At 36.2% G+C, this 22,455-nt stretch overlaps 2 protein-coding genes across 2 annotated transcripts in view; both read right to left on the bottom strand.

Annotated features, from left to right (window-relative positions):
- Positions 1-11: 11 nt before the first annotated feature.
- On the bottom strand, positions 12-16,467 carry LOC129350855 (lysophosphatidic acid receptor 3-like). The gene is made up of 3 exons (XM_055018820.1): positions 16,310-16,467; positions 14,438-15,192; positions 12-8,222 (listed from the first exon to the last, which is right to left on the bottom strand). The coding sequence occupies exons 2-3, from the start codon at positions 15,177-15,179 to the stop codon at positions 7,894-7,896; spliced, it is 1,071 nt and encodes a 356-aa protein (XP_054874795.1). The 5' UTR covers positions 15,180-15,192; positions 16,310-16,467; the 3' UTR covers positions 12-7,893.
- Positions 16,468-20,926: 4,459 nt separating this feature from the next.
- Positions 20,927-22,455, bottom strand: part of mcoln2 (mucolipin TRP cation channel 2) — a 28,417-nt gene continuing 26,888 nt past the window's right edge. The window contains exon 14 of the mRNA XM_055014077.1: positions 20,927-21,245. Coding sequence (XP_054870052.1) covers positions 21,209-21,245 — 37 coding nt within the window. The 3' untranslated portion in view covers positions 20,927-21,208. The remainder of the gene's footprint in view (positions 21,246-22,455) is intronic.

Below are 22,455 nucleotides of genomic sequence, written 5' to 3'. Positions count from 1 at the left end.
GGAGATTTAAATTTCATTTGAACTCTTTTATTAGAGATTCAGTTTAGTCATCAGGGGGGTGGGACAAGAGAAAAATGGCATTTTAGGGGAACTCCAGACTTATTTGGCTTTTCTCCTAGTTTTTTTTTTAGATTTGGTCTCAAGACAAGAACATTTACACAACAAATGCATGTTTTAGAATTTTAAACATGGATTATTGGATGCAAAATGTCCTGGAATGACCCTTATCCAGTTTCTAGATGTAAATTTGTGATTAATCAGATAAATTATAATTATTATAAGCACTTTCTGTGGTTATTTTTACAGATTAAAGCGCTATTTCAATCAAGGACTCAGTCATGTTTGTGTAACTGACCTGACGGAAACTAGAGGTCGGCTTTAGCAGCCCTGAAGAGCCAAACAGTGATGCTTCATCAGCCGCCCACCGCTCAGAAAATCATATAATTGGAGGGTCAGTTAATCCTCGCTCTCTGAGAAATAAAATCTGCAGAGTTCATCAGAAGTTTCCGGACCAACGGTGACAATCAGCATCAGCGTCTTCGTTTAAAGTCCTGAGACAGTCGGTCAAACAGGATCTGCCGGTAATCCTAGCATTTGTTTTGGCTGCTGCAGCTGCCAAGTGGGTGATGAGTTCAAACATTTAGAAAGTCTGCAGCTCGTGCTAGGAGGTAAAGTTCACCGTGTCAGGTTAGCATGCTAGCGTGCCAGTTTTTGCACACAAAGTACAGCTAATGCTAATTTAAATGCAGATAATTGGCTTTGCTATGATCTGAGAATTAAAATACATGGAAAACTCTGATGTAGAGAATTCAGAAAACTTCCAGACAACACATCCTGCAGTTGTTAAGAGAGTTTGCACATCAGTTGGCCTTACTTTGCCAGAACATACTTTTAATTTATTTGTTTTTGGAAGTTGGTGTCCAAGGGGATTGTTTAAGGGTCCAACTGTTGGATCAGTAGCCCAAAGTCTGAACCGCTGAGCCACAACTATCCTACAAAAAACTCATGAATTTTGCAGCAACAGCAGCTCAGTTACACCAGTAATTTAGCGATCGCAACACTGTCCTAGCAGACTCTGGTTTAATTCTGTCGTGTAGAATGGTCTGACTGCACCTCAATTATTCTGCTGTTAAAAAAATGTTGTGGCTTGTTTGTGTCTCTTTAAACCAATCACAATCATCTTGGGTGGAGAAAATCACCCTTTATTTGCCACAGGCAAACTAGAAAAGATGAGCTGATTTGACTAAATCTTGGCGTAATCTTGCATCCCTTGAAAACTGATGAGTTTTGCAGCAACAGCAGTTTGGTTAGATCAGTCCTTCAGGTGGATTATGGCTTAATTCTGTCGTGCAGAATGGTCTGACTGCATCTCAGTATTATTCTGTTGTTCAAACAAAAAAAGTTCAGTCTTGTTTGTGTTTCTTTAAACCAATCACACCGTTCATTTGCCACAAGTAAACTAGAAAAGATGAGGAGATAGGACTAAATCTTGGTGTAATCTTGCATTCCTTGAAAACTCATGAGTTTTGCAGCAATAGTAGCTCAGTTAAATCAGTCATTTAGCAATAGCAATGCTGTCCTGGTGGATTATGGTTTAATTTTGTCGTGTAGAATGGTCTGACTGCTGTAGAAAAGTCCTGGCTTGTTTGTGTTTCTTTAAACCAATCACAATCGTTCTGGGTGGAGCAAATCACTCTTTTTTTGCCACACGTAAACTAGAAAAGATTACTAAATCTTGCATCCCTAGAAAACTCATGAGTCTTGCAGCAACAGTAGCTCAGTTACGTCAGTCATTTAGCAATAGCAACGCTGTCCTGGTGGATTATGGCTTAATTTTGTCGTGTAGAATGGTCTGGCTGAACCTCAGTATTATTCTGCTTTTCAAAAAGAAAAAGTTTAGGCTTTTTTGTGTTTCTTTAAACCAATCACAGTTGTCGTGGGCGGAGAAAATCACCCTTTATTTGCTATTAGTAAACTAGAAAAGATGAGCTGATTTGACTAAATCTTGGTGTAATCTTGCATCCCTATAAAACTCATGAGTTTTGCAGCAACAGTAGCTCAGTTACATCAGTCATTTAGCAATAGCAACACTGTCCTGGTAGACTCTAATTCTAACTCTAATTCTGTCATGTAGAATGGTCTGACTGCACCTCAGTATTGTTCTGCTGTTACAAAATAAAGTTCTGGCTTGTTTACATTTCTTTAAACCAATCAGAATTAGGAGGAGCTCAGTGAAGGATTCTGTTTTCCCTCAAAATAGTCATGGTGGAGTTGTTTGAGGGAACATTTTGTAAGCAGAGAGTCAATAACTCATCAAAATAGCCAATTTGCTGAAAAAATAAAAAACTAGCAGTGCTGTCTTACTGCACATTCAGCATTCTCTGCAAAACTAGAAACTTTCAGTGTGGAAGTTTGTTGTTATTGTAGTGAACTGGATTTTGAAATTAGTAGACAAACTTCTATTGCAAATAGTCACAGTGGAATTGTTTCATGGAACATCTGAATCAAAAACTGTCATTAACATGGTCAATCTGCCGAAAGAAAACAGCAGTGCTGCTTTACTGGACAGTCAAGATCCCCTGCAAAACTTGAAACTTTAATTTAGGTAGTTTGCTGCTCAAAAGTTGTTGTTGTTTCTCGTAGTAAACTGGCTTTTGAAAATAGTCATGGACAGATTGTTTGGTGGAACATTTTACACGTAAAGAGTCAATAACTGTCATTAAATTGGTGAATTTGCAGAAAAACCGTCAAAGAACTAGTAGGGCGGCCTTACTGCACATTCAAAATCGTCTGCTGCTCAGAAGTTGCCGCTATTTCCTGTAATAAACTGAAAATAGCCTTGAAAATAGCAACACAAATACCATAAAGGAAGAACAAGTCCACCTGAAAGGAACATCCAGTGGTGGGTTCGTATCTGCAGCCCAGTGTTCATCCTCTAGAGCAGTGGTTCCCAACCTGGGGTCCACGCCCCCCCAGGGGGGGCGCCAGAGATCTGAGGAGGGGCGCAAAGCTTTGTCTGCTCTGAGGCTGTGAGGTTATAAAAAATAGATTTTTACATTCTGGATAAAATCAGAGTAACAGACTCACTGTGTCATCACAAGTCTACCTATAAAACATTTTTAAAACACATTTGGTCTTTCTTCAAAAATCCTTTGCTACTTCGATGGCCACACCTCCTTGACCTTTCAACTTCTCTCCACGCTTTCTTCAGGTTGGCTCTAGTTCATCCAGATTCATTAGTTTGTGTTACAGTTAGAAAATTACTGATGGAAACGGTGTCTGTAAAACGCAAAACGGGTGAAGATTCATTAGTACCTAAAAACTCCGGCTATACCTCGAGAGTTACCTTAAATTTGGTTTTATTAAAGGATAAGACAGAATTATGTTATTTGTGGTGAAATGCTTGCAAATGACAGCATGAAACCAGCGAATTATGGCGACGTCAGGAAATAAAACACAGTTTGGTAAAGTCAGAAAGATATTCACAAATTCAGACTTCCGGCATCAATAACTCATTAAATATACGTTGTCTAAACATAAACGATGCTTCTTTTCCATCGTTGTAAGGTAGACAATGTACTAAAAGCCCAGTTTTATCAAAAGTAGCTGTCTTTCAAGCTGCAGAAATAACATTGGTGTCTATGAGCATGAGACGAGTGAACAGGGACCATCTGCAAAATGCAAAACCGCTGCAACAGCGAAGAGACACAAATATTCAACAAATTTACTGCAGCCACCAACTGACTCCTGCTGGTCATACTACAACTCCTGGTTGGATATTAATTATTTTCCATAATTTTAAGGATTTTTTAGTTAAAAAAAAAAAAAAAAAAATCAATAACTCTTATGCACTGTAGTGTCAACAAATTTACTGCAGCCATAAACTCTCTCCTCCTCATCACAGTACAACTCTTGATATTGATATAAAATATTATTTTTTTTTATAATTTTAGGGAATTTTCTATTAGTAATACAATTCAATAACTTCCCTCTTATGTTTGTAGTGTACTTATGGGGTGGTTTTGGTGGGGGGGGTGCTGGGGCTGGGGTGCAGCTTATAGGGGGGTCTCCAAGCCAAACAGGTTGGGAACCACTGCTCTAGATGGAATAAAAGCCAAAAACAAGGTTCAGTAGTTGTAGAGACATTGTAGTTGTAGCTAAAGAGGTGGATCAACTGAAAAAAAACAAATAATGCTGCCATGAGTGGAGCTGCGAATGTGGATAAAACAGTGGCAAAATAATAACCAAATCATAAAATAGTATAAAAAATATAGATTTGAGTTCTGTTGCAAAGAAAGAAAGAGGGAAAAAACACATAATGCAGGGTGTCCCTAAAGTCTAGACACATAGGAAATCTCATGAACTATAATGTTTTTGCCTCCACAGATTAAATATGGCTTTGTTGAAATAAGGAGGAGTTGAACTGGTACTTCTCAGTGGATGTGAAGGATGGACAAAGATAGCAGATGAATTTAATGCGTCCAAGGAGGATTCCACTTGGCTTTTCCACGGTGGTGAAGGTGGTTAAAAAGTTTAAAGAAACAGGCAGTGTCATGGACAAACCCCATTCTGGACGACCAAATGTATCAGCTGAAACTAAAGGATTGGTCATTGCTAAAATTCATGCTAGCCCCACAAAATCACTTTTCTAAACCTAACCCTAACCCTCCTAACCCTAACCCGTTGGTGTTTCCAGGGAGACCAATGTCAAGAAACACGTGAAGCAGACAGGCCAATCAGATAGCGCCACATTGCCAGCCTCCATTACTAGAAAATAGTCCATCATCCTTAAAATAGTCCATCATCCCCTTCCCACATCTCACCTCTTCTGATGAAGCCTTCTAACAGACTCCAGGAGGTTTCTGCAACACAAACACAAGGAAGGACCGACAAAATGCTTCTGGGTACTTTTACCTGGATCCCTTAAGGAGCTCACATTGAATGGACAGACACATGCCCACAAACAATTGGATGGGTGAGTGATGGAATTCTGAGGCCTACTCAGGCCTTCCTCAGGACACTCTATTGTTTGAGAAAAAACCCCCCAACCCTAACGCTACTAACCCTAACCCCACTAACCCTAACTGTACTAACCCTACTAACTCTAACCCTACTAATCCTAACCCTACTAACCCTACAAACCCTACTAACCCTAACCCTACTAACCGTAACCGTATCATTCGATATGTCCATCCTTTACGTCCACTGAGAAGTACCAGTTCAACCCTTTCTTGTTTCAACAAAGCCATATTTAATCTGTGGAGGCAAAAACATTCTAGTTAATGAGGTTTCCTGTGTGTCCAGACTTTAGGGACACCCTGCCTTATTAACTACTGTTCAAAAGTTTGGGGCCACTTAGAAACGTCCTTATTTTTGAAAGAAAATCTTTTTTTTTCAATGAAGTTAACATTAAATGAATGATAAATCCAGCCTAGACATTGTTAATGTGGTAAATGAGTATTCTAGCTGGAAACAGCTGATTTTTATTTTTAATTTATGATTAGAAAACCCTTGTGCAGTTATGTTAGCACATGAATAAAAGTGGGAGTTTTCATGGAAAACGTGAAATTGTCTGGGTGAACCCAAACTTTTGAACGGTAGTGTATGTTTTTTTTTAAAAAATCCAAAGTTACGTAACAAGTCGGCGAGTTTCATGATTTTAAAAAGTCCACCAGTCATAAAAGTCATGCTGCAGAAGCCATAAACTAGTTTGAACGACGTCCTCTGCAGCAGAAGTGACATAAATACTGTACAAGGAGAGTCTTTTAAAGCCTCTGTGTGGGCATTGCAGTCATTTTAGTCATTTCCTGTTCGACGTCCTCGTACCTGCAGGAATCCAGTGTGTCGCAACGTCTTCTTACAGCTGGTCAGGTGAGCGACAGCAGCTCTCCGTAAAAATGCTACAGGGTGAATAGGTTTTCATCCGTGACTTTATCTGTTTGTCTAGAGCAGGGGTGTCAAACATGCGGCTCACGGGCCAAAAGCGGCCCTCCAGAGGGTCCAATCCGGCCCTCAAAGTGTAAAAATTCCAGAGAAGACATTAACTGCAGATTGTAAATTAGTAAAACTATAAATTTAAAATAATTTCTAGACCATGACAAGTTGTTTGGATCATAAGTAAAATACTAGATTGTTCATTGTTGTCATTTTGTGTCTCCTTTTTGCAATGTGTCTTGTTTTTGTTGTTTTTGTGTCTTTTTTGTCTGACTTATCATTTGTCTTGTGTTTTTATCATTTTGTTTCTCGCTTTTTGTCATTTTGTGTTTCCTTTTTGTCTCATTTGTGTAATTTTTTTCTTGTTTTTGTCCATCTTTTTGTCGCTTTGTAACTTCTTTGTCAATTTTTTTTGTCTTTTTATTTGTCTTGTTTCATGTCGTTCGTCTCATTTCTTGTTGTTTTGTTTCTTGCTTTTGTTGTTTTGTGTCTCTTTTTTGTAATATTTTGTCCTGTCTTTGTTGTTTTTTCTCTTTTCTTGTCTGACTTTTGCCATTTGTCTCATGTTTTTGTCATTTTGCATTTCCTTTTTGTCTCGTTTGTGTTTTTTGTCTTCTTTTTGCCACTTTGTGTTTTTTGTTATTCGCTGTTTTGTGCGTTATTTGTGTCGTTTTGGTTTTTTTGTCCCACTTGTTTTGTCTATTTTTTGTCATTTTGTGTCTCATTTTTGTCCATTTTTTGTTGCTTTGTATTTTTTTTGTCGTTTTTGTTTTGTTTCGTGTTGTTTGTCTCATTTTATGTCATTTTGTGTTTAGTTTGTGTCATTTGTGTAATCTTTGTATCATTTTTGTCCATTTTTTGTCACTTTGAAACTTTTTTGGCTCTTTGTTTTGTTTTGTGTCATTTGTCTCGTTATTTGTCATTTTCTTTCAAGCTTGTTGTTTTGTGTCTCATTTTTGTAATAGTCTGTCTTATTTTGCTGTTTTTTTATCTGACTTTTGTCGCTTTGATCTTAAAGGAAAATACTACATCATTCAGTTCCAGATGACTAAATGTTGTGTTTCTTTGTAGACACTCTGTGATCTGGAAGTTGTAATGTGGAAATGATAAACTGAGGCTGAATGTTGATGAAATTGAACTTAATTTTATTCAGAAATTTTAGGATGTTCATGATGTAAGATAATTCCTTAAAGTTCTGGAAAATTTTCAAAATGTACTTTTTTGCACTAAAACAAAGGAACCATTAGGAGTTGTGGTTATTTCTAGGTCATTATGCTGTGATTTTACTGGTCACTGGAGATCAGACTGGGCTGAACTAAGATGAGTTTGACACCCCTGATCTAGACGATAAAGCAGTCGGATGGAAGTAAAGAGGAACGACTGCTATCTGTTCCCCACAAAGGGTTGGGATTCTCTAACCTAAGTTAAATAAGCAGAAAACCATCCAGTCGATCCTTACAGTAGAGCCGTTAAACTACACTTTTATAGTTCCTGGATGGAAACAAGTTCTACTTCCTCTGTTACAGTATTTCTCCTTCAAAAAGCTACACATGAAGTAAACCTACAGGATAATTCAAGCAGATATACACAAGTCTACAGTCGGGATAAAGTTTTGCAACATTTCTGACCTTCCAGGGGTAAAAGTGTAAACGCAAGATGACTCCTTTGGTATTTAAATAACCCACAGGGACAAGACGAGGAAACGGCAGCAGGAGTCTCCATTACACAACCGGTCCTGTTGTTGTGTAATCAGACAAAGAAAATCCTCTCAGGACGGCACATCTGGGCGTCCATTAGGGGGATTAGTACTGCATGAAGATCTCATATCTCCGTCTGACCACAACTCCTCAAGAAAACGCCCCAAAGACGGACTACAGACAATTCCAAGTCGGCTCTGATCCTTAGCGGAAAGTTCCAAACAGAAGCTTGGTTCAGGTCTTGAGGATCCCCTGGTCTCGTTCAGGTCTTGAGGATCCCCTGGTTGTCGCTCTTCATCTCCTCGGATGGCGGCTGGCTGTTGACTGTGTCCTGGCCGGAGCTCAGCGGTCTGGAGTTGGCCTTGGTGGATCGCTGCCGCCGCGTGCCGTTGCCGATGCAGCGCATGAGGTTCTTGAACGTGGTCCACATCTCCTCGTCCTTGTAGGAGTAGATGCAGGGGTTCATGACAGAGTTGAGCACGGCCAGCAGCAGCAGCCAGCGCTTCAGCTTCATCACGTTGCAGCGCTGACAGTTGAGGCCGTCCAGCAGCAGAACCACCAGGCCGGGAGTCCAGCAGAACACGAAGGCTCCTGCAGGAACATAAAACACAGTTATCTTCAGCTATCGGTGGACGTGAAGCACGAAGACGGAAACCTGGAGATGTTTTCCATCAAAACCTCAATTTTAATCAACACATTATGGGTCGTTTCAGACATGGAGGACATTTCACGTCCAACCCATCAAATTTCAAACAAGAAAAGTCCTCAGAGTTCAGTCCTCCTCCAAGGCTGCTCAGTCGTGTCATTTCTGACAGATGAAATCTTTAATAAAAAATGACCTTGCATATGCACGTTACGTACGGATGACAAAAAGGACAAAAAATGCCAAAAGCGAGAAATAAAACGACAAAATTAAGACAAAAAACACAAGCGAGACAAAAGGGAAACACAAAGCGACAAAAATGAGAAACAAAAGGACAAAAACATGAGACAAACCACAAAAAAGACAAAAGTCAAAAAAGACAAAAAAACTACAAAAACAAGAGAAAAAAACAACAAAAACAAGACAAAATATTACAAAAACGAGACACAAAATGACAAAAATTGAGACAACATGCAACCAAAGAAAAGAGACAAAAAAAAGACAATAAAGTTATAAAGTGACAAAAAAATGGACAAAAATGAGACAAAAAATGACAGAAGTGAGAAACAAAATGACAAAAAAGACAGCACAAGCAAAAAGGAAACACAAAACAAGAAACAAAACCACAAAAACATGAGACAAACGACAAAAGTCAGACAAAAAAAATGAGACAAAAAGGAAACAAAACGACAAAAATGAGAGACAAAATGACAAAAATCAGACAAAAAACAACAAAAACCAGACAAAATATTACAAAAACGGGACACAAAACGACAAAAGTGAGCAACAAAACAACAAAACATGAGACAAACGACACAAAACAAAACAAAAAATTTGACAAAAAAGTGACAAAGCAACAAATATTGGACAAAAACGAGACAAAAAAATTATACAAATGACACAAAAAATGTGTTTCCTTTTTGTCTCGCTTACGTTTTTTGTCTTATTTTTGTCATTTTGTGTTTTGCTTTATTCATTGTTTTGGGCATCATTTCTGCCGTTTTGTCTTTTTGGTCTCTTTTGTGTTTTTTGTCTATTTTGTGTCGTTTTGTCTCTTGTTTTTGTCGTTTAGCCATTTTTTCGTCGCTTAGTAAATTTTTTATCTAATTTTTTGTTCATGTTGTTTCATGTCGTTTGTCTCATTTTTTGCCATTTTGTGTCTCGCTTTTGTCATATTCTGTCTTGTTTTGTTGTTTTTTGTCTGACTTTTGCCCTTTTGATCATGAAGTAGACACTCTGTGATCTGGAAGTTGTAATGTGTAAATGATATACTGAGTCACGTTGTGCGACATGCAGCCACAGGTCAACACCACAGAGTGATTATTGTGTTAAACACTCGGCTGTGTGTTTGCTGAATAATACCGTCGATCCGCTTCCAACATGTTTAGGCACAAAACAGAATCACAAAGAGATCTGGGGAACTTAAAGGAAGCCACAAGCTGCGACTTGTCTGCAGAGCAACGACGCGACACAAACAAACAGCGTCTGGTGCATTTCCCTCAACAGTTTCCCTCATTTTCACAGTGAATTTCTGCTTCCACTCTTTCTCTGTGTTTGATGTTTAAAGTAAGCGGCTGATCCAGAGCCAGTTTCTGATGCACTCGGTCAGTTTAAAAGTGGATTTTCGTCCTCTTTAATCTCTGATAAAAGAGGGAAAACAGAGAAAACCCACATTTCAGATACGTTCCTCTCGGTGTTCATATCAGAATGAAAACGAAATGTGAATCTTCAGGTTGTCAAACTACGACAGCAGTGGTTCGGTTATTAGAAAAAAATGGCACAACAAAAGCGAGAAACAAAACGACAAAAATAAGACAAACAACACGAGCGAGACAAAAGTCAGATAAAAAAGACAAAAAACAACAAAAACAAAACAAAATATTCCAAAAATGAGACACAAAGCGAGAAACAAAATGACATAAAATGAAACAAGCAACACGAAACAAAACAAGTGACACAAAAAACATTTTGTCTTGTTTTTATTGTTTTGTATTTTTTGTCGTTTTAATCATGAAGTAAATTACTAGATTGTTCATTGTTCTTTTGTTGTTTTGTGTCTCATTTTTGTAATATTTTGTCGTTTTAGTTGCTTTTTGTGACTTTTGTCGTTTGTCTCATGTTTTTGTCGTTTTGTGTTTCCTTTATTTCTCGTTTGTGCCATTTGTGTAATTTTTTGTTTTGCGTTTTTCCATTTTTTGTCGCTTTCCAACTATTGTCTAATTTTTTGTCTGTTGTGTTCTGTTTTGTGTCGTTTGTCTCATATTTTGTTGTGTTTCCTTTTTTCTTGCTGTTTTTTTCTTGTCGTTTTGTTCCTTTTTTGTCAATTTTTTGTCTCGTTTTTGTCGTCTGTCCATTTTTCTGTCACTTTCTAACTTTTTTGTCTCATTTTTTGTCAGTTTTTTGGTCTCGTTTTTGTAATATTTTGTCTTGTTTTTGTTGTTTTTTGTCTGACTTTTGTCATTTGTCTCGTGTTTTTGTCATTTTGTGTTTCCTTTTTTGTCATTTTGTGTTTCCTTTTTGTCTCGCTTCTATTTGTTGTCTGATTTTTGTCTTTTTTTTGCTTTATTCATTGTTTTATGTGTCGTTTTTGTCGTTTTGTGTTTCCTTTATGTCTCATTTGTGTCGTTTGTGCCATTTTTTGTCTTGTTTTTGTCACTTTCTAACTTTGTTGTCTAATCTTTGTCTCTTTTTTTGTTTTGTATTTTTGAAGACTCAGTTATTAGACATTTAAGACCAAACTTCTACACAAATCTGCCATTTCCAGATCTCAGGCTCCCATTTATTTCCCTGGAGTGTTAACAAAGCATGTGTAAACGTCTCTGAACTGGTTCATCCAGTTTCTGCTTCACGCCTCTCTTTTTTTTTTTCGATCAATGCGTCCACTAGACTTTAACCTGCTGCATTCCTCCTGACATTTCCTTTTTCTCTCAGTCACTTACATCATGTATGATACAAATGTTTCAGGCCCTTTTTTAACCACAAAGTCGCAGAAATCTTCACTTTTGTCGAGGTTTAAGGGTTTTCCAAATCTTGGATCTGAGATGTCACAAAACTCTGTTGGCTTTAGCTCGACTTTAGCTCAGAATTCTACGATTCTACAATTTAATTTAGCTTTAATCCAAAACGACGTTACAACGACTGAGCAGCCTCGGTGAAGAACTGTGCTCTCTGAGTGCTTTTCTTGTTAAAAATACCAAATAAGTCTGGAGTTTCCTCTAAAATGCCATTTTTCTCTTGTTCCACCCCCTGATGGCCAAACTGTATCTCTAATAAAACAGTTCAAATTAAATTTAAATCTCCTTTTTTGGTTTCATTTTTTCATTGATGTCTCTTGTAATTGTGGGAAAAAAATTTTTAATCAACATAATATTTTAAATATTATTATACATGGAACGTGTCCCACAACATGCTAGGATCACATGTTGATGACATTTCTTTTTGTTTCATTTTTGTAACATTTTGTCTTGCTCTTGTTGTTTTTTGTCTTTTTTTGTCAGATTTTTGTCATTTGTCACATGTTTTTGTGTTTCCTTTTTGCCCTGCTTGGGTTTTTTTGTCTTTTTTTTGGTGTTTTGTTTCTCACTCTTGTCATTTTTTGTGTCATTTGTATAATTTTTTGTCTCATTTTGTCCATTTTTTGTCACTTTGTAACTTTTTGTCTGATTTTTTGTCTCTTGTTTGTTTTGTTTCATGTCGTTTGTCTCATTTTTAGTCATTTTGTCAATTTTGATCATAAAGTAAAATACTAGATTGTTCATTGTTCTTTTGTCGTTTTGTGTCTCATTTTTGTAAGATTTTGTCTTGTTTTTATTGTTTTGTCTTTTTTGTCTGACTTTTGTGATTTGTCTCACGTTTCTGTCGTGTTGTCTCTCGTTTTTGTCATTTTGTGTTTCCTTTTTGTCTGGCTTATGATTTTGTCCTATTTTTGTCATTTTGTGTTTTGCTTCATTCGTTGTTTTGTGTATCGTTTTTGTCGTTTTGTGTTTTTTTGTCTCGCATGTGTTGTTTGTCCAGTTTTTGTCGTTTTGTAACTTTTTGTCTAATCTTTTGTCTCTTGTTTTGTTTTGAATCATTTGTCTCATTTTTTGTCATTTTGTTTCTCACTTTTGTCATTTTTATTATTATTATTTTGTTTCTCGTTTTTCATAATTTTCTGTTTCCTTTGTGCCTCATTCATGTCTTTTTTTGTCAAAGGTTCGGAGCACAGAGGGGCTTTAGGGATGACACTTGTGTACTCCCAGAACTGCATCTGAAAGCAATCAGCAAAGTCCTCAAGTATAGGTTGTTGTTTTTTCTTTCCTGGGTGGGGAGGAGGGGAGGCTGGCTGAAGGCCGGTGTGGTGGACGGTTTGAGCTGCAGCGTCCTGGATAATTACACAGCAGCCTGGAATAAACAGCTCCTGCAGCACTGAGCGCCTTTATTCTGCATTGTAGGAGAACATCTTGGATGTTCTCCTGCAGCTCCAACAGCAGCTTTAAACGCTCTATTGTGAGCTATCCGGTTGCAGCACCCAAACAAAAGGAACCTGGAAATCATATCTGGGATGAAGAAGAAAAGAAATTTGGGACGGTTTGTGGGAAACAGGAGCAGCTCTGAACTCAATAATTCAGCCATTTGTTTGTCACTCAGGTCTCCATTATGTAGAAAGTACATTTAAAACAACACGTTTACGTTACAAATGAACATGTAAAAATAAAATACAAGTATAAATTTCCGACTAGGGGTATTTAGAGGTTAAGACCCGACTATAATACATAATAAGGCTGAGAACCCTTGTGTTAATCGTTTTGAACATGAACCAAACATTTTTCAGTCACAGCTTCGTAAAAATTACAATTTTCTTTGGAGTTTTGACTGTTTTCAAGGCAAAATAAACAATTCAAAGAGTCACTTCGGGCTCTTGAAAGTTCTGATAGTTGTGATTTTTACTCTAATTTCACATTTTATAGGTCAAATCATTAAACTAATCCCTTCATTTACTGAACAACAGCAAAGTGATAAAATATTAGCTCTAACAATGACAGTTTAAGGAACTAACTCAGATTTTTCACTCAAATTTCATATTTTATGGGTCAAATTATTACAATTATTAAGCACATTAATTAAACAGCAGTATAGAGTATCACTCAAAATAGCGATGATTTAAGCCACTTGGCCGTAAACTGACTCAATTTTTACTCTATTTTCACATTTTATAGGTCAAATGATTAAACTATCAAGCAAATAAATCAAACAACACAATGAGTGATAACGTATTTGCCCAATTCATGACTTTATATGCTACAGGATACAGAAGAGAACAAAGGAGGAGAGACCTTTCAGTCATTTGACTCACTGAAGACTCCCTAAAATCAGTGACGCTCTGCTGACGCATTTACTGGAAGCAAGTTCGAATCAGGCGTGTTCAGCAGAAAATCCAACAGCTGCTCTGACTCACCGATGCTTCACCAGACAACAACGTTTCTGCATCACCAGACAACAATGTTCCTGCATCACCAGACAACAATGTTCCTGCATCACCAGACAACAATGTTCCTGCATCACCAGACAACAACGTTCCTGCACCTAGTGAGCACCACCATCACCAGACAACAACGTTCCTGCACCTAGTGAGCACCACCATCACCAGACAACAACGTTCCTGCACCTAGTGAGCACCACCATCACCAGACAACAACGTTCCTACACCTACCGAGCATCACCAGACAACAACGTTCCTGCATCACCAGACAACAACGTTCCTGCATCACCAGACAACAACGTTCCTGCATCACCAGATAACAACGTTCCTGCATCACCAGACAACAATGTTCCTGCATCACCAGACAACAACGTTCCTACACCTACCGAGCATCACCAGACAAAAACGCTCCTGCATCACCAGACAACAATGTTCCTGCACCTACCGAGCACCACTAGACAACAACATTCCTGCACCTAGTGAACATTACCAGACAACAATGTTCCTGCTCCTAGTGAGCATCACTATCACCAGACAACAACGTTCCTGCACCTACCAAGCATCAACAGACAACAACGTTCCTGCACCTACCAAGCATCAACAGACAACAACGTTCCTGCACCTAGTGAACATCACCATCACCAGACAACAACATTCCTACACCTACTGAGCATCACCAGACAACACCGTTCCTACACCTACCGAGCACCACCATCACCGTCTTGATCAGCTTGATGGGCGTTCTCTTGCGGTTGATGGAGCCACTGGTGTGCGGCATCAGCACCGACGTCTTCTTCTTGACATAGGTGTAGATGCGCATGTAGATGGCCACCATGACGAGGAACACCACCAGGTTGGAGACGGACCAGAAGATCAGGTAGCTCCGGCTGAAGATGGGCGCCAGCTGCGAGCACCTGTCCAGGTCGCAGATGCAGTTCCAGCCCAGGCTGGGAACGGCGCCCATGAAGATGGAGATGGCCCACACCAGCACAATGAGCAGCGTCACCCGCCGCTTCGTCAGGTTGCTGTGGACCTTCCAGTTCATGACAGAGATGTAGCGCTCCAGGGCGATGACCAGCAGGTTGGCCAGCGAGGCCGAGAGACTGATGTCCAGGAGGCCCTGGCGGATGAAGTATCCTCGGACCGTGAGCTTCCTCGACACCGGGCCGGTGTTGAACATGAGGTACACGTAGGCGATGCCGGCCAGGAAGTCCGAGGCGGCCAGGTTGGCCAGCAGGTAGTAGAAGGGGTAGTGGAACCTCTTGTTGGTGACCACGGCGGCGATGACCATGGCATTGGAGACCAAGATGAAGCAGCAGAAGAGTGACCCAACCACCTGCACCAGGATGAGCTGAGCCGAGTCCCATTTGTCGTCGCCGCCATTCTTGTTGTAGAAGAAGCTCATGGACTCGTTGTAGTGGCAGCTGGAGTTCTGCTGTGCCATTTTAGAGGCGAGTCTGAGGAAACACAGGAAGTGGAACCATTTATCACACTGTCGTAACAACAGGCCATTTCACTCAAAAACTGCACAGACAGCAGTAACAGACTTGTTTGGGTTTTACATTTTCTTTCAGTTGCCATGGCAGCAGCTCTTAAGTTAGCAAAACTCATGTATTTACATTAAATAAACTAGAAAAGATGAGTTCTTGTCCTTAAAGTCATGCATATATGGCTCTAATGAACCCTGTTTTACTGGGAATTATCACTCCACAATGGCTGTAATCTTTGTCTTCATTAATGACTAAAGGAATGTCTTTCAAAGACTTTAAATCCACTTTGGGGGAATCCAGCTGTTTAAATTTGAGCAAACAGATGATAAAAGTGAAGAAAAATCTCAACAGGAAACCAATTAGTTGTTTTGAATGAAACTAAAATGACATTATTGAAGATATTTACCATAGTAGCTTTAAGATAAGAGTGAAAACAACAGACTCGGGAGTCAGGACTTTCTGAAACCTGAATTAACGAGAAATTAGCAAAACTCATGAAGTAAAGTAGAAAAGACGATTTTTTTTAACCTTAACATCCATCATATATGTGCCTAATTAAGTCGATTTTAATGGGAATTATCACTCCACAATAGCTGTAATCTTTGTCTTCATTAATGACTAAAGGAATGTCTTTCAATCCACTTTTACTGAATCCAGCTCTTTAAATTTGAGCAAATAGATGAGTGAAGAAATGCCTCCATAATAAACCCATTTAGTTGATTTAAATATAACATTATTAAAGATATTTAAGATTTTTACCATTATTAAACTTGAAGACATTAAAGATATTGACCACAGTAGCTTTAAGATAAGAATGAAACCTCCAGTCTCAGGAATTTGTGGATCTCCCACCTGAACAAACATCTGCAGGTAAACACAGCGTGGACTGAAACTCAAAGTTCAGTTCCTCCTTCTCTCTAAACTCTTCTTTATTATGCAACTTTCCAGCAGCCGGTAAGACTCGGTCTACCGGAGAGACGTTCCTGATCCACGGACAGATAAAAACCAGGACAGAAACCCAAATAAAAGCAGAAAATTAAACTCAGTCTGACAGAAAACCAGCAGCGGCTCCAGGTGAGTTTACCTGTGCGGAAGGAGCGTCAGTGGACCGGGAGTCTGCAGATCCAGTGGCCGGAGAGAAGCGACATGTTTCCCGCAGGACGGAGGGAAGCGACTGACGGGAGGCCGCCGGAGCTCCGAGTGGAGCCGCGGAGGGAGCGACTCCTCCGGGAGGCTGCGGCCGGTGACGCGCAGGGCGGAGGCGGCTCCTCCTCCAACCACGACCCGCCCTCCTCCGGAGCTCCGACACTCCGGTCCGGATCAGAGACTTCATGATAGAAAATTAAAATATATTAAACAGTCTATGGTCCGGACAGTGGAGGAAAACATCATTTATTTTTAGATATTAGACAGTTTGTTTGTATTGAAATGAAATCAATCTGAGAAAACTTTAAATCCAATCAATTAAATCACTGTTAGCAGAAAGTTTAAAACAACAGCACTATAGTGTGTTTTAATTTTTAATGTCTGACACAAATGAAACTAAGTTTAAATATTGAAGTGTCTTTTGTGTCATCTTGTGTTATTTTCGCATCTTTTTGTGTCTTTTTCTCATTTTTATGCCATTTTATCAGATTTTTTGTCATTTTGTGTCTTTATGTGTTATTTTTATGTTATTTTATCATCTTTTTGTCATTTTGTGTCTTTTTGTTTTATTTGTATGTTATTTTAGCATCCTTTTGTGTCATTGGTGTATTTTTGTGTTATTTTGACAGCTTTCTGCATCATTTTTTTTGTTATTTAAGCATCAATTTGTGTCTTTTTGTCTTATTTTAGGATCTCTTTGTATCATTTTATGTCTTTTTGTGCTATTTTGACATCCTTCTGCATCATTTTTGTTTCATTTGGTGTTTGTTGTGTTATTTAAGCATCTTTTTGTGTCATTTCTGTCTTTTTGTGTCATTTTTGTGTTATTTTGGCATCCTTATGTGTCTTTTTGTGTTATTTTGTTATTTTAGCATCCTTTTGTGTCTTTTGTGTCATTTCTATCTTATTTTGGCATCATTTTGTGTCATTTTGTGTCTTTTATCTTACTTTAGCATCCTTTAGTGTCCTTTTGTGTTATTGACATCGTTTGTATCATTTTGTGCTTTTTTATGTTATTTTCTGTGTCACTTTTGTGTCATTTTGTGTCTTTTTGTGTTATTTAGGCATCTTTTTGTGTCTTTTTGTGTTTTTTAAGCATTGTTTTGTGTCTTTTTGTATCATTTTATGTATTTGTGTTATTTTGGCATTCTTCTGTCTCACTTTTGTTTCATTTTATGTTTTTGTGTTATTTAAACATCATTTTGTGTCATTTCTGTCTTTTTGTGTCATTTTTGTTATTTTGGCATCTTTTTGTGTCATTTTTGTCTTATTTTATCATCCTTTTGTGTCATTTTGTGTCTTTTTGTGTTATTTTGTGTTATTTAAGCATCGTTTTTTGTAATTTTTGTGTTATTTTGACATCCTTCTGCGACACTTTTGTGTCATTTTTGTCTTATTTTACCATCCTTTTGTGTCATTGGTGTCTTTTTGTGTTATTTTGTGTTATTTAAGCATCGTTTTTTGTAATTTTTGTGTTATTTTGACATCCTTCTGCGACACTTTTGTGTCATTTTTGTCTTATTTTACCATCCTTTTGTGTCATTGGTGTCTTTTTGTGTTATTTTGTGTTATTTAAGCATTGTTTTGTGTCATTTATGTGTTATTTTGATATCCTTCTGCATCACTTTTGTGTCATTTTTGTCTTATTTTACCATCCTTTTGTGTCATTGGTGTCTTTTTGTGTTATTTTGTGTTATTTAAGCATCACTTTGTGTCATTTTTGTCTTATTTCGGCATCCTTTTGTGCCTTTTTGTGTTGTTTTTATGTCATTTTAGCATCATTTTGTGTTTTTTGTGTTATTTTGTGTTATTTTGGCATCCTTCTGCGTCACTTTCATTCATCATTTTCTCTTTAAAGTGTTTGGAGCTGCATGTTTGTTCAGAATGGGACTTTAATGCAACTTTAACTCCTATTTTCCTAAAATCTGCACAGCAGCATCTGTTATTAGCATCTGTTATTAGCATATGTTATTAGCATCTGTTATTAGCATATGTTATTAGCATCTGTTATTAGCATCTGTTATTAGCATCTGTTATTAGCATATGTTATTAGCATCTGTTATTAGCATCTGTTATTAGCATCTGTTATTAGCATCTGTTATTAGCATCTGTTATTAGCATCTGTTATTAGCATATGTTATTAGCATCTGTTATTAGCATCTGTTATTAGCATATGTTATTAGCATCTGTTATTAGCATGTTGTGTTGAAAAGTGACGGCATTGTTTGAAATCCTCGGACGGAGTCATTTTACCGTTTCTATTTAAAATCTAACTAATCTAACAGCAGTTTCATTAACAGGAGTCTCCTTCACCTCGTTCACTGTCAGGAGATGTTTCCATTGAAGTGGCCGAGCAGAGATGAAATCCAACAACACTCTGATTTTATCACCTGTCCAGGTAAAACCTCCTGCTCAGGCTTGTCTGAACTCTAGAACCTGCTGCACATTTAATGATAAGTTCTGGCGTCATCGTGGAAAACTCTGCTCTTACTCAACCTCCATCCAGCTGTGGAGATGTTTACGCAATAAGACAGAACTTTGGACTCACTCATTTATTTATCCGTTGCCGATCATCATGAGAAATTATCTCATCAGGATTCAGCTGCTCACATGAGGCTGCTGTGAGAGTCAGAGTCAACAAAATGGAACTGAAAACAATTAAATAAATTAAAATAAAATTTAAAACATTCTAAAAAGTTAAAACAACTAAGTTACATTAAATGAAAATAATAATAAAATTACATTAAATGAGCCAAAAATTTAAAGTAATAATTATTTAGAAATAAAAAAAAATCATGATGTTGCTGTGGGAATCAAAGTAAACTAAATGAAATTTTAAAAAATCTAGAAAGCTTAATTAACTAATTACATTAATAAGAAATAATACAGTTACATTAAATTAGTACATTAAAACGAATTCATAACTAACTAAAAATGTACCAAATTAAATACTGATGTTGCTGTGGGAGTCAAAGCAAATTAAATAAAATTTTAAAAATCGAAAAAAAATTTAGGAAAATTTGAAAAATTGCAAAAGTTAAATTAACTAAATTATATTAAATTAAATATAAGTTATTATATATTAGTGCAGCTGAGTTGTGTCTTTATCTTGGCTGTAGTGAGTCTTCAGAGGTTTTTGGTCAGACACATTCTGTATTCTTGTTTGTGAACCAGCGTTGGTTGTCCAGAAGGTAAGAGTTCCTGTCCTGATTCTCTGTTCTCAGAGCTTCTCTGGTAGGCTGTAGGAGACTTTAGCGTTTGGGTTCTGCTAGTTTGGTTTTTGTACGGTTTCATACATATAATAAGCAGTGGTTAATAATTTGTTTTGAAATAAAAAATCTTTATGTTGCTGTTTGAGTCAAAGTAAACTAAATGAAATTGAAAAAAAATTAATAAAATTCTAAATTCTAAAAAATGGAATTCACTAAATTACATCAAATACTACTAATAATAATAATAAGCAATTAGTAATGATTTAGAAATTCAGAAATCATGACATCACTGTGTGAGTCAAAGTAAACTAAATGAAATTGAAAAAATCTAATAAAATTAAAATAAATAAAAAAATCTAAAAAGCTTAATTAATTAAATTACATTAATAAATAATAATAATAATAATAATAATAAAATTACTTTAAATTAATAAAATTAACAATGAATTAATACTTTGCAAAAAATAATAAAATTAATAATGTTGCTGTGTGAGTAAAAATGAGGAAAAATAAAACAAGTAAATTAATTAAAGCAAACTGTTTAAAAAAATCTAATAAAATAAAGTTTAAAAAATGTAAAAGTTCGATTAAGTTGCATTTTTAAAATGTAACTAAATTGTATCAACTTAATAATATTTAAAAATTAGTTCATTATTTAAGAATAAAAAATTCATGATTTTGCTAACCGGAAGGCAAAGTAAAATAAAGCAAAAGTAAAATTTTTAAAAAATTAAGGTAAATTATATTTTTAAAATGCTATCTAAATTGCATTAAATCAAAAACTAAATTTAATTACATAAAATTTGTAAAATTAAGTAAAATAAAAATGAAATATATTAAAAGAATAAAAACATTAACTAATCATTTAAAAAAAATTCAATCAAGTAAAATTAAGTTTAAAAACAGTAAAATTCAATAAAAAAAATCTTTCTGAATCATAAATAAAATAAAATAAGCTCTAAAATTATTAAAAATGAAATAAAAATATAGAATTCATGTTTTAAAAAAGAAATTAAATTACATTTAATTTAAAAATATGTTATTAAAAAATCAAATTAGCAAAGTAATGCGTTTTAAAAATCTGATGAAGTAAAATAGAACTTTAAAAACTGAATTAAATCATAATAAATTAAATAAAGAATAAAGCAAAAATAAATGAATCATTGAAATTATTAAAACATAAATTTATATTTAAAAATATTAAATTAAATGTGGAGTCATTATGATTTTAACTGAAAACAAGACTGAATAATAAACTATAAATCCAACCAGGTGACTCTTTCTGTCTGCAGATTCATTTCTTTAAAACTTCATGCATGGCGGCAAAGAAAAGAGACAAAGAATAATTGAAAAGATTATTTTTACTACAACAAATAAATTACAAGTCGAGGGTTCAGAAAACACTGAATCCAGTTCTTTGGTTTGTGCAAATCTTAAAATCCTCCAGAGTTCCAACAGATGAAGATGAACACCAGAAACCTTCTGGTTTTAGTTCCAGCTTCAGTCTCAGTTCCACGTCCAGAGAAAGGAACTGATTCTTAGTCAATAAACTTTCCAGGATTTTGCAGCTGAATCTTCTTCTGGTTTCCATCCTCTCCTCCTTAAACCGTCTCATCTGGACGCCATCAGCTGATCAGGATCGCCTCGTCGTTTACTGGAACTCTGAAAAGAAGCAGAAACACCAGAAGTCTCATCACCATGGAAACAGAAACTTTTAGTCATTAGTAGAAAAGGTTCATTAACAGATCTCTGAAAACCAGTTATTTTATGAATGAATAAACTCTAAACCAGGAAAATTCACACATTACAGCAGCTGGATAGAAATAAAGCATGATAAAAACCAGGAAAAAAATATATAAAAATAAACACATTCGTAGAAATGTTGGTTGTTGTTCATTGCTCCTGTAATCTTAAACAGGTAAAAAATAAAATAAAGTGAAGGATGAAAGAAATAAATTTAATGAAAACTAAAAAATTAATTAATTAATTAATTAATTAAATTGAAATAAAATAATAAAATAAAATTAAACCAGGAAAATTCACACATTACAGCAGCTAGATAGAAATAAAGCAGGATAAAAAAAAATCAGGACAAAAGATACAAAACAGATAAATTCGTAAATATTTTGGTTAAAGTGCATTGTTCCTGTAATCTAGAAACAATGTAAAATTTAATTGAACTAAATTAAAATTAAATTATGTTAAATCAAATGAAATTACATTTAAAAATAAGATAAAATCCTGAGCCCAGAGAGCAGGAGAGAAGCTAACATACGTAAAGTTCCTCCTGTGTTTTTTCTTCAGATGCTGTTATTTTATATCTAAACTCTGCATTTTCTTCAAACCACCTCTTTCTTCTGTGATAATTTGAAGTTTTGACAGACTTTCAAAGCCTTTGGAAACTTTTACTTTCAACTGAGTCAGACTCTCATTAAATCTGTAGCTTTTATAAATGACTGTAGCAAAAAACAAGAAGTCATGATGCTTCAGACTAAAGAAAAAAAATTCTTTTTAAATAATAATAAACTTTTAAAGCTTTTAAAGTTTTTTAAAAATGCATCATCTAAAAACGTTGCGTCATTGTCACACTCTATACGCTGACAACAGTCAAGTATTTCTCTGTAACGTTAGACATCCGTGACTCAACAAAGATGAAATAAAGTAAAAATCCTTCATGTTGTCGGTTTAAAATCACTGATCCGCTTCATCTGGGTTCACTAAGAGCAGCTGTCAGATCCTGGATAGCAGCAACCGTCACATTTCATCAGATAATCCAGTGAATCACACACTGATCCTTTGTGTTGTTATTACTCGACTCTTTACACAGGAATTTACACCTGAAGCTGCTTGTTCCAACTGGTGGGTTTCCTCT

The sequence above is a fragment of the Amphiprion ocellaris genome, chromosome 2, assembly GCF_022539595.1.
Source record: "Amphiprion ocellaris isolate individual 3 ecotype Okinawa chromosome 2, ASM2253959v1, whole genome shotgun sequence".
In the NCBI taxonomy this organism is placed as follows: Eukaryota; Metazoa; Chordata; class Actinopteri; family Pomacentridae; genus Amphiprion; species Amphiprion ocellaris.
Note: the sequence above shows the minus strand (reverse complement) of the source record. Positions and strands in the feature narration are given on the sequence as shown.